General features: G+C 36.6%; 1 protein-coding gene across 5 annotated transcripts in view; it reads right to left on the reverse strand.

Moving 5' to 3' along the window:
* FIRRM (FIGNL1 interacting regulator of recombination and mitosis) overlaps positions 1-13,228 on the reverse strand; it is a 45,591-nt gene that overhangs the window by 14,714 nt on the left and 17,649 nt on the right. For 4 of the 5 annotated variants that reach the window (XM_079912465.1, XM_079912464.1, XM_079912467.1 and 1 more), the window contains 8 exons: positions 11,886-11,966; positions 9,868-9,932; positions 6,414-6,562; positions 5,690-5,819; positions 4,395-4,581; positions 3,457-3,539; positions 3,060-3,111; positions 1,352-1,441 (listed from right to left, as the gene is read on the reverse strand). In XM_079912465.1, coding sequence (XP_079768591.1) covers positions 1,352-1,441; positions 3,060-3,111; positions 3,457-3,539; positions 4,395-4,581; positions 5,690-5,819; positions 6,414-6,562; positions 9,868-9,932; positions 11,886-11,966 — 837 coding nt within the window. The remainder of the gene's footprint in view (positions 1-1,351; positions 1,442-3,059; positions 3,112-3,456; positions 3,540-4,394; positions 4,582-5,689; positions 5,820-6,413; positions 6,563-9,867; positions 9,933-11,885; positions 11,967-13,228) is intronic. The other variant, XM_079912468.1, reaches the window with a different exon arrangement.

A 13,228-nucleotide genomic window follows, 5' to 3' on the forward strand; every position in this document is an offset into this window, starting at 1 on the left:
GGTGCCTGGCCAACCTCTCTCAGGCAGGAAAGCAGGCATGGGCTTGGGGTAAAACACTCTAGTCAGAAGTAACTCCCAGCATTTATTGAGCATCCTCTAAGCCTGGTACTATTCTAAGTGTTTTGTATATATTATCACTAAGTCCTTACAACATTTTTCAAAATGGTTACACATATCTGTCACTTTGTAGACAGGGAAACAGTTTCAGATAGGATGACTTGCCAAGGCACCAAGGCCTGTAACCCCCTTCACTAACCCAGTGTTTCCCCAGCTTGTATCCATGTCAGAATCATGTAGGAATTTAATAATAACAATAACAACAACAAGTTAATGAGCCTCACCTCACAGCCACCACTCTATACCCACTCCATTCACAGGTTTAGGTTCCGGAACCTGTCTTTTTTAAAAAGCTCCCACAGGAGCTCCAAACTGACTAGTCCAAGGGACTATGCAAGGCTACACAGGTTCCTGTAACTGTACAATCTCCTCTGTCACAGCAGAGTTTGTTTTCCTCACAGTAGCAAACAACTAAGGCTCATCATACTTTGTTTTCCCCGAAAAGTTCAACTTATTTACTTAAAAAAAAAAGGTATCATTATCATTAAGAGCATAATTAATATTCTAGTTCTTCAAAATAAGTTAAAAGGGGCAGAGGATATAGAACCACTTCAAGTATCTTAAATTTATGAGAAACAAGGAGAAAGAAGACAGAATTACCAATAGAATGATTATCTGTAACTTGCAGCAAAGACATTAATAAGGACTCTCTCCTTGACCAAACTTAAGTCAGGCTTTTCTTAGCCCTCCTCTCAAGTAGCCTTTGACCTCCAGCTTGTGTCCATCTTTTTTGGGCCTGCATCATCCAAGTTTAGCAAGAATCCTGCTAAGTCAATTTAGAAAAAAATCCCTCACCCTTGGTATCTGATCATCCTGGTCTGTGTTCAGCAAGAATCCTGTCAAGCCAGAATCACCCCTGACTCCTGATGCTGCTTCTTAGTAATTTTTATCCACTGACCCCCACCCTGCTCCTTGATTATAGATCCGCACTAGTTTATGCTGTATTCAGACATAAGCCCAGTTCTACACTGAAGTCTCTTTGCTCCTATTGCAACAGCTCCGAATAAAATCTGTTTTTATCACTTTAACTACTGTATAGCTCTGGCTTTTCTTTAACATCAAAATCTAAACACACCTAAAACCAATAACCAAAGCAATGAAGACATTAAAAATTTATGTTCAGATCATGTCAGCATTTAAATGTAGAACAAATGGGGGTCAAAAAGCCTTCCAAAGTATCTGGATCCAATTCTCCTCAGGTGCTCAAAGACAGTGACGCAGATGGTATCCTTGCCTGCTGGGGTGGGGTCATGAAGAAGAAGAGGCGCCTCAATAGTACTGATAGGCTGGTGAGCTGATGACATTCTCCAGGGCAAGATTTTATCTGGGAAAGGCAGGAGAGAGAGGAGAGATTGACTGACTTAAACTCATAGCTTTTACAAGTTTTTATATGCCAAAATATTAACAGCAGCTCTTTCTGGGAAATAACCTGGGTAATTTTAATTTTTAACTTGGAGCTTTTCTTTATTTAATTTTTTCCCTTCCATGAACCTAGATTACTTTTATAATGAGAAAACAATTTTGGTATTACTTAAAAACAATACTTTGGAATTTCTATTTCTAATTACCATTTTGATTATAACTTGATATGTTAATTCCCCTGCTCAAAGATAATTCATGGAATTGTTTTAGCTCTAAGCACAGAAGTGCAGAGGTAAATCTCTATAAGATGGAAGCTTCATTAAAAGATTTTATAAATTCCTATCATAATGTACTAGGAGAGCTTTTATTTAAAGTAGATACAATACACAAAACATAAAAATCACTCTTTGTTTTGTGCAAGATGTGTTGAGGATTTAGTAAAGTAGGTAAGTGCTCCAGACCATTAGCCATGGAGATACAGATGTCAGGCTGTCTGGTTATCATACACCTCACTGGATTTAGTCTACAATATCCTTATGAGGCAAACCAAGAAATATATGACACAATGACTCTACTAAAAGACAAAAGACACATGGACCCACATAAGATCTTTATCAAAGGCCAGGGACAAAAAAAAACAAACAGGTCATGACCATCTTATACGGAACATAAACATCTTGGAATTTAAAAGCAAAAAAAGACCAACATTGAAAAGATTAACATAAGTTGTCATTAAACAATTTTCTCTTTGTATCCATTCACAAAGCATCACTTCTTTTTTTTTTTAAATTTTTACTGGAGTATAGTTGCTTTACATTGTTGTGTTAGTTTCTACTGTACAGCAAAGTGATTCAGCTATACGTATAGGTATATCCTGTCTTTTTTGGATTTCCTTCCCATTTAGGTCACCACAAAGCACTGAGTAGGGTTCCCTGTGCTATACAGTAGGTTCTCATTAGTTATCTATTTTAAACATAGTATCAAGTGTATATATGTCAATCCCCATCTCCTAATTCATCCCACTGCCCCCTTCCCCCCGCCCCTTGGTATCCATATGTTTATTCTCTACGTCTGTGCTTTTACTTCTGCACAAAGCATTACTTCTTTTCCCAAAAGGCATCGATCACTATCACATTTAGTCCCTCTCAGAAAGAAACACAACAAAATCAAGAGTCAGACTGTCTAAGTTATTTCAGAGAGGGGGGTTGCGGGGGGGAGAGAGAGAGAGAGAGAAACGGGGGGAGGAGACAGTAAGAAGAACTCTTGGTCATCAACATTAAAGCTAACTCCTATTTTCTACTATACATTCAATTTAAAATTTATCCTCAATCAACCTAGTCTTTCTTTCCCAGAACAATCAATGAAACTCCATAAAATTTTGAAAATATGAGACAATTTCCCCAGTGTTACACTCTTTCTAGTATATCTTTCTCAAAGCATCAGCATTAATGAAGAGCAAAGAAACTGTTGAAACAATTTAGCTACTATCTATTTCTCCTTTTGATATTCACTTTAAGATATCATATCCCCAAAGGAAATGCAAGGAAAGTGAGTGTTTTAGGCCTTATAATTCTACTCACCAGATGAGCCACTATGGCGACATGGTGGGCACAGAGTTCAGCAGTCCCATATCTGTGATTTAAAGAGAAAGCAATCTTCATACAATTATTTATACAATTATTCAGAAAAGCAAGGAGATGACTTCCATAAAGCACTAAATATTCTAAACTGCAGTTATTCCATGGCCAAGGAATATCATAATATACAAAACTACCTAAGCAATAGGTTCTACTGACTTGAACAAAAGAAAGGAAAGAGGGAATTCAGTCTCTAATTTAGTGCTATGATATGAAATCAAACCATTTTGGGGGGATTATCAAGACAGAATTTTTCTATAAACTTACAAATATAAAGTCATTTACTGTCAATCACTACTATAAATCAATCCAAACTCTAAAAAAAGTAAGTACGTTGTACCGAGCAAGGAAGCACCATGCGTCCATGGCTAGCAAAGAGGTGATCATATTAGCACTAAGCACAGCATTCAACAGAGCAGTGTCCTAATGAAAAACAAAAAGCTATGATAAATTATCATTAATATTACATTTCTCAAAATAAAACAACAAAATACTATCACAATCCAAAAAACAACAGATCCTCAGTAGGAAAGCTCTACTTTCTAGTATCTGAAAGAACCTATGTTGCCATTCCCTCAACATTTATTAAGCACTTACTACATGTTAAGCATTGTCCTAGGCTACAGAGATTCAAAAGTGGTTTTCAGTGTGGTAACTCAATCACAAGGCTCCACAGAAATTCTCTTTGTAGGCTGAAATTTTTAAAACAATATATACAATACACACGCCTATACTTTTGTTTCTGCCTTAAACCATTCAAATACGATATTTAATATGTGCTGAATATTATCCATTGTATAATATCTTAAATGATACTGATCCTTAAGTAAATTCTAAGAATGTTTTTCCTAAAATTTTATCAACATCTTTTCTAATCCAATTACACTAAAAAGAAAAAAATCCACATTAAGCCTAGGATCTATCTATAGGAGACTTGGTACTACATACCATTTACTTCTCCTTTTCTTTTTATGAAACTGAATTAGGTGAAATCCTACCCATTTTTCCTCTTCTCACACTGTCTTTCCATACCTTCCCACCCAAAATGTTTCCTCAAATATTTTAGCTAAATATTACATCTGAATACTATAGGACTCTAGGATTACCATTTCCTAGGAGCCAGCTGAATTAAAGGGTAAAATGTGCAACTGAGGGAATGACATTCAAAAATAAATACACATTTACTACCCCACACTTTCTTCTATATCTGAATCACAATTTCAATGAAAAGAAAGCAAAAGTGTAATCTCAGCTTAGCCCAGCAAGTAACAAACTTACCAGTTCAGGGAACAGTGAGGGATGAAGGGAAGCAATAAATGTACACAGATGAACACAAACATGCTGATATAAGGTGACAGCAACCTCAGTTTGCCCTTTACTCTTTACTTCCTGTAAATGAACAGGTAGAGACAGTTCACCAGAACACTGCTCAAAACTGGAGAAAATGGCTTTGAGTAGAGACACCCTGCAGGGAAATTGAGAACATTGAACCCAAGATTATTAACATTTAACAATTAGCAGGTGTAATAATATGACATACAGAGGTTTATCTTAGTTAGCAAAGCCAAATGTCTCAAGATGTATATATCAACAACAGTTTGCAATATGTGTGAATATGTATCCGTAAAAATAAAATACAGTTAGAGAAATCCCTTAAAGGAGAAGAATTTTCATATATATCTTTTATCATTTACCAAGTGTTTATCATAATACAGAACTATACAAAGTCTAAGACAAAATTCATCAAGGAACTTGAAACTTAAATAGCTAAGCTAGGTATCATATATAAAATAGAAACTAGGTATTATCATTCAGATAGGGAGGGGTTATTTTAAGATTTAAATGATTTAAAAATTCTTCATAGAGGATTTAGATAACAAATTAAAAATAGGCAAACTATAATAGGTAAAGAAGACAAAGCCTGAGTATAAGGTAGACAGGAATCACCAGTCTGACAGGAGCAAGGTATATGTATAGAAAATGAGTGACATGATAAGGAGCAGAAGTAGATGATGAAAACAGAACGGGTGGGTTTTAAATGCAAAGCTGGGGAGCTGGGATATTATGCTTTAGTTACTGAGCAGGAGAATAGGAAGCTCAGAGCTGGGGTGTAAGGAGACTACCTGGTAGTGGTACACAGGATGCCACTAAAGGATAGGATAAAAAACTAGAGTACAACAATAACCCAGGACGTAAGAAACTAGAGCCTGGTGTTGGCAAGGAAGAGGAATACAAGGAAATTTCCCAGGAAATAACTTATAGTATCTAAGCACTCTATTTAACAGAGCTCATTTTTAAATGTTACTAACTACATCTAGTCTGCTACACTCAATGTTTGTAACACTATTAGCAATACCTTCTAAAAGAGTGAACAAAATTAAATTATTTTCCGTGCCTATCATAGATTTATGTATTTTATATTTTCATTAAGTAGCAATATGCATGAGGTCTACACAGTAACTATTAATTAGAATATGTGACATAACAAAGAACTTAATTTCAAGGTCACTGCAAACAAATAGGGCATTCTAAACCATCGTAATGTGATTGGATATCAACAACACGTTTACCACCTGGTTGTAGCTTCTGAGACCTGGGTCTCTGTGCACCACAGGGTCTGCACATCCTCAGGCTGAGAGGGCAGCTCATCCATGATGACAACCAGCAGTAGACACTGTGGAAACTGTAGTTCACATGGCAGCTCTGAAGGTGGTAAAATTAAGTTACAACAAATTAGTCAACACATACTCTACATACTTTCAGCAGAAATCTGATTGTGATATATAAAAAAATTAGAGGCATAATTTTTAAAAAGCAGAACTATGTTCCAAGAAAAAAAACTAGAAGTAATTTTAAATAAAATTTTTAAAACTTAAAAAAAGGATGACTGGGACTTCCCTGGTGGTGCAGTGGTTAAGAATCCTCCTGCCAATGCAGGGGACACGGGCTCGAGCCCTGGTCCGGGAAGACCCCACATGCCGTGGAGCAACTAAGCCTGTGCACCACAACTACTGAGCCTGTGCTCTAGAGCTCGTGAGCCACAACTACTGAGCCCACGTGCCACAACTACTGAAGCCTGTGCATCCTAGAACCCGTGAGAAACCTGCACACCGCAATGAAGAGTAGACCCCGCTCAACGCAACTAGAGAAAGCCTGTGCACAGCAATGAAGACACAATGCAGCCAAAAGTTAAATAAATAAAGAAACAGGATAACTGCATAAGAGAAGACTACCCTGTCTCTAACATGTAATAATTAATAAGAGATGATTTAACACTAAATCTGTTTTGAAATTTACCCAATTCACTGTCCAAAACCACTTCCACGAAAGGTTGGAATTTGAGAAGCTGACTGACAAGTGGATCCAGTGTGACCAGGAAAGCACCTGCTATTTCCTCCTGTTGTGCTTTAGAAATCCCAGCAGCATACAGGCTTGGAGGAAACTTACTGGGAAGGGAGGGAAAAAACTCATTCATTAATAACTATTTTCGAATTTTAGGTAGAGGTAAGTACTGATGTTCTTCCAGCAGTGAAAATATATTTAAAAATTAAGTAGCATGTGTTTTACAAAACAAAATTCAAAGTACTGAACTGATATCATAATTCTATGAAGAACCTCCGAACTAAATAACATGGCTATAATTCTATAAAATTAAAAGTTTATAATCTTAAAGAAAATGCTGGTATGGTTTTGATGCATTTTAATACGTTGTTCACAATGATATTCTTAAAAAATACTGTAAAAATATGAATCAAATAACTAGTAAAACCATATGTAAAAAAGATATTTCTGATAAATTCTAGGGTAATTACTTCTATTGAAAGTTATTTTAAAATAGGTAAAATGCTGAATTTACTATGAATTTAATGCTCAGTTTCTCAGAAGCAAGAGTTTTATAAGAACAAACTGTATACTAACACTGAAGGGAGATGCAAAGAATTTCATGGAAAATGTCTCAGTAACTGAGGTTTAAACTATACTTCGATCAAAACCTATGTGAGGGCTTCCCTGGTGGCGCAGTGGTTGAGAGTCTGCCTGCCGACGCTGGGGACGCGGGTTCGTGCCCCGGTCCGGGAAGATCCCACACGCCGCGGAGCGGCTGGGCCTGTGAGCCGTGGCCACTGAGCCTGCGCGTCCGGAACCTGTGCTCCGCAACGGGAGAAGCCACAGCAGTGAGAGGCCCGTGTACCGCAAAAAAAAAAAAAAAAAAAAAACCTATGTGAAATAAGATATGTATTCAGTATTTTTTGCCATGTTATTTTAACTGTGGCAAACTTGATACTACATGAGAAAACCCTACCTAGCAGGGGATGACAGCATTTAAAAGGAAGCAATTAATATAAACACTTGAGGCCTTTGTAGTGTGATGGAAGAAGCACCAGTCTGTCAATTACTAGTTATGTGACTTTGGTTCATTCATTCGACCTCTCTGAGCCTCACTTTCTTCACTTGTAACACTGATTCAGAGTTGTGAGGACTAAATTATAAGTGAAATTATAAGGTGAAAGACATATAAAATACAACAAAAGTAAGGAAACTCCACAGATTTGAACTACAGCTACTGAACATCAAAGCAAGTGTGTGTTTTTCAATCAAATGATACATTTTTAAATTAATTTATTTGACAAATGTTTATAAAGTACCTATGTATATGTCATGTACCTTTCTAGGAGTGTGTGATATACTAGTAAACAGAATATACAAAGTTAATGCCTTTACCTAGTGTATACTCTAATGAAGGGGAGAAGTTAACAAGTAAGTGAGTAAGTAAATACACAATATAGTAGATGTTAATAAGTGATAAGGTGGACAGGAAATTCCATTGAATTTCTATTTGAAATTCTATTGAATTCTGTTTGAATGTGGGTCATTTGAGAGTTTGTGCAGAGAAGTCACATGATCTAATTTATGTTTTATCACTCACTTCGGCTACCGTATGGAGAACAGACCAGAGCAAGGCAAGGGTGGAAACAGAGACAGTAGATACGATGTTCTTTCGCAAAAATGCAGGCAAGAAAATAATAGTGGATGAGATTGAATGGTAGCCGTTTAAGTGGTGAGAAGTGGCTGGATTCTCTTTATATACAGGGCGTATACATATTTATACTGAAGGTGATACTGACAGAATTTGCTGATGGACTAGATGAGGGGTATGAGAGCAAGACAAACATCAAAGATGACAGGAAGGTTTTTTGACCTGATCAATATGAAGAACCAAATTACCACTTAAACTGAAATGAGGAAGCGACAAGAGGAGCAGATTTTGGGGGTTGGGGAGTGGCGGATAGATGAAATGGGTTGGAATCAGGATTTTGGTTTGCGTCAATTTAAGTACACATGTCCTGATTGGCAGTTAGACATTAAAGAGGAGAGACATAAATTTAAAGTCTTGAGACTAAATGACCATAGAGGAGAGGAGAGGCCTGAAGACAGAGTGCTGGGCACACCCAACTTAAAGTAGCTGGAGAGATGAGGAGGAACCTGCTGAGGAGAGGTGTCTTGGAAGCCAACAGAAGAAAGAGTCCAAATGAAAGGGTTAAGTGCTGCTGACAGGTTACATAAGATGAAGCCTAAAACTGCCCACTAGATGTAGCAACATGGAGTCACTGATGACCTTGACAAGAGCTGTTTTGATGAAGTAGTGGAATAGAAAGCCTGACGGGAGTAGCTTTGAAAAAGAAAGTAGAGACAGTGGTAAAGACAACTCTTTCTAAACACATGCAGAAAAATGGGAAGGTGTTTATTTGGAGGAGGATGTAGAGTCGAGAGATTTTGTTTTATATTGTTCTTATTAAGATGGGAAAAATAACAGCATGTTGGTATACTCATGAGAATGACTGAGAAAGTAGGGAAGACTGATGATACAAGTGGGAAAAGGAACAACTTCTAAAGTAAGGTCCCTGAGCATGTGAGAGAGGGTGAAATTCAATGAATGAATAGACGCTGGCCTTAGATAGGCACACAGACATTTCACTCATGGGACAAGCAAATATATGGGCCTAGATACAGATAGAATAGTTGATGTGTCAGAAGGAGAATATGGAAGCTCTCTTTCAATTGCTTCCACTTTTCTCAGGGACACACACAGTGAGGACATTAATTGACAATGAGAAATGGGGAGGTGGTGCTGGAGATTTAGGATGTCTGAAGAGGGAGAGGTATGAAAAGTTGTCTGGGAGACTAAATGGATTAAGGAAGTATAAGAGGGTTGCTGATGAATGAGCGGACAGAGTCTTTCAGTGTCAAATCAAGGGCTCTTCTGAGGTTACTATCAATTTTAGATGTCATTTAGCCCTCATCTAAATTATGACACCCTTTCTGTAACTCACTTTTTTTCTGGGATGGATTCAACTACTACTTGAATTAAATCTCATAGAAGTAAAATAAAAATTAAGAAAGATAAAAAACGGTATGCTGATACAAAATGTATGCACGTATATATAACCTCTTTTTTTTTCCTTTGGTATTTATCATCATACCAATATTCATCACTTGGATATAAAGTACTAGTTAAGAATATAAAGATAAGTAAAACTCATACGGAACCTATTCCTTAAAAGCTTCCATCTCCATTAATTTTAAAAGCAGACAAAAAAGCTTCCATCTCCATTTAATTTTAAAGCAGACAAAAATTCACTAAAACATTAAGAAAAAATTACTGTGATATTTTATTTTTAAATGATATACATTAATGTTTGCATGGCTCATATGGCTCTACTACATTTTAATGGTCATATAGCAGTCTTCTTACCTGTGTACCTGAAGATAAAGCTGGTGCAATGTACAGCAAGAATCAGACAGGAAAGGAAGAAATTCCTAAAAATAAAGGAACTCTATTCACTCTTTATACACAATGTGCTTTGCTAAAATAGATCCTCTCATCAAAGGCATGCAAAATAAAATAAAATCCCAGATGTGCTACATAGGGAAAAAAATTTTCTTGGATGAGAATAAAAAAGGGGATGAGGCTAAAAGCACCTAAAATTCTTTACTGTTAAAACTATCAACGCAACCACAATTAGGAACTATCATTTACTGAATATCTCCAAATGCTCAGTAGACGTGTAGTGACTTTACGTACATTATTTTAGTCCTCTCAAAAATATTATGACATATCACTGCCCCCATTTTATAGGCTAGAAAGCTGAAGCTAAGGTATCAAGCAACCTGAGACACATAGCTAAAAACCAGTAGGGCGGAGATTCAAGTACAGTTGTGACTGCTCTATCCATTATGGCTATGCTATCTCTTAGAATGTCAAAGAAATAGTTTTAATTGTATTATATGATATAGAAAACAAGCTGATAGCTAATTATTTAAAAAATTTAAATTCCCCTGAAAGAAAAGGATTGATTTAAAAATGGAATAATTAGGCACAATTTTGCCTCCTAACAACTCCGGCAAATATCAGATGGGTAACTGCTCAACAAGTGCCACTGGCGCCAGGACCCTCCCACCCTGTACCTCTGCCACTGAAATACACACCCTGCGAGCTGTAGGGAACCCGGTGTTAGAGCAGCCAGCTACGGTAAGTGGTAGTGGCCCCGAAGGATGAACTCGGACAGCACACCAACAAGGATGGCAATGTGTCAGTAGTCAGTGAGCCTGCCATGGAATTCTCACTAATAAACAGTCATCAGAGATCCTTATCTTTTCCTCAGAAAGGAGGAAGACAAGGTCAAAAACAAATTCGACATTGACAATAGTTTTCTTCTTTTAGTTACAAATATTTATTACTATTGGTATTTCTTTCACTGGCTGCTGTAAGTATTCTCTCCTCTTCTTTCCAAATAATCTCCCTTGACAGCTTATCTATTCTATTCATATATCTTCAACAATCACTATGCTATCCTGATGAGTCCCAAATAGACAGGTCTTCTTAAAATTGTCATAAGTTTGAACATTTAAACTTTAACAACCTAATTTAGAAATATGGTAGAAATAATTTATAAACAGTATTTAAAGGCAAATTGAATTATCTTCTGAAAACTGATCTGGGCTTATAGAAATAATTTTGTTTATGCTTACAGAAATAAATTTTTCAGAAAATTGAATAAAACTAGTAACAATATGGACTTCCCTGATGGCGCAGTGGTTGAGAATCTGCCTGCCAATGCAGGGGACACAGGTTCAAGCCCTGGTCCAGAAAGATCCCACATGCCGCAGAGCAACTAAGCCTGTGCGCCTGTGCTCTACAGCCCACAAGCCACAACTACTGAGCCCGTGAGCTACAACTACTGAGCCCACGTGCCACAACTACTAAAGCCTGTGCACCCTAGAGCCCACGTGTCACAACTACTGAGCCCATGCGCCGCAACTACTGAAGCCTGAGCGCTCTAGGGCCTGTGTGACGCAACTACTGAGCCTGTGTGCTACAACTGCTGAAGCCGATGTGCCTAGAGCCTGTGCTCCACAACAAGAGAAGCCACCGCAATGAGAAGCCCATGCACTGCAACAAAGAGTAGCCCCTGCTCGCCGCAACTAGAGGAAGCCCACGCGCAGCAATAAAGACCCAATGCAGCCAAAAATAATAAATAAATCTTCAAAAAAAATAAAAAAAAACCAAATCAGTAACAATATGATGGTAGCAACTTAAATAACAGATGCTCAATATTTAACAATTAACAATATAAAACCAAAAACCCTACAAAATATACTCTTGACTAAATAACTTCAAAAGATTGTTTTGGGCAGGAATGATAAAAACAGGATAACTTACAATGTACTGTAGATTTCACATTCACTCATTATTAAAAAAATAAGCCTTACCTTAGTATAGTGCAAAAGGGAGTTGGCAAAGAAACGACACAATTTGAGTGTTTTCTGAAATAATTTGCAGTCAGTATTATCCTGTTCCAAAAAAAGGAAATAAGAAAGCGTAATGAATGGGAAAAGAATATGAAATTAGCTAAACTTGTAAATGAGACAATATTTTCTAAAAAGATCTCTTAATAAACAGAGTGTAAACATTTTCCATAAAAAAGTAATTCTTCTCTGAGTTGTTATAAGCAATACAAACACACACCAAATGATAAAATATGTCAAAAAATTAAACTCTACATCACTGAAAAGAAATCTTAATCTATAACAGCAAAAGAGCTGATCATTTTTGACTGATCTGAAAGTGAAAGAAACTTTTAATACCTTATTGTTCTTTGCTATATGGGGATCAGTAGATGGTCAAAAGAAAAAGGTCTTACAAATAAATAAAAGAATGAGATATAAAAGAAAACAGGTAAGACATGAGAAGGCAGTTCACAGAAAATATAAATTTCCAATAAACTAAAATTGAAAAATTCTAAATTACAACCTAATTACATATCTTTTGAAGGGGGAGGGGAGAAAACTATTTGATTAGCAAAGATTTAAGACTGATAATATCCCAGAGTTGAGGAAGTGGAGTAGCAAGCACTTTATTTTAACAGTCATGGGAGCATAAAATAATACACTCATTGCATTATTATTAAAAGCTAGAGTGTTATAAATTCCTTGACCCAGTAGCAATCCCACTTTTGGAAATATATCCTATAGAAATACCAGCACAGGTATGCAATGCAATCTTTCTTATATAATGAAAATGGAAATAAATCCAGTATCCATCAGCTGGAGAATGGTTAAATAAATTCAAGGTATAAAATTGGATGATGAATACATAGAGATTCATTATTAAAAAAAAAAATTCAAGGTATATTCACAAAATGTAGTAGCATAGAGCTATTAAAAGGAATTGGGTAGATATACCTTCATGAATACAGAAAGCCCTAAGACAGATTAAGTAAAAACTCATGCTGCAAAACAATATGTATAATATCATCCTATTATTATTTTTAAATGTGTGTTATGTGTTAATATTTCCTCCCTAACCCTCCCAAAATAAATCGAAATGTTACCTGTGGTTCTCTGTAGCAGATTAAAGTAGGATTTCACGGTCCATGTTAGGTATTTGTGTAATGTGTGAGGGTTTTCTGAGCATGTATTACATTTGTAAGTTGATAAAACACTGGGTAATGCCAAGATATCTATGTGTATACAGGGGATGTAGAGGACAGTGGAGTCACCCTACCTGGATTGAAATCCTGGCTTTACCACTACATCTGCATGATCGTGGGAAA

The sequence above is a fragment of the Stenella coeruleoalba genome, assembly GCF_951394435.1.
Source record: "Stenella coeruleoalba genome assembly, chromosome: 1".
In the NCBI taxonomy this organism is placed as follows: domain Eukaryota; kingdom Metazoa; phylum Chordata; class Mammalia; order Artiodactyla; family Delphinidae; genus Stenella; species Stenella coeruleoalba.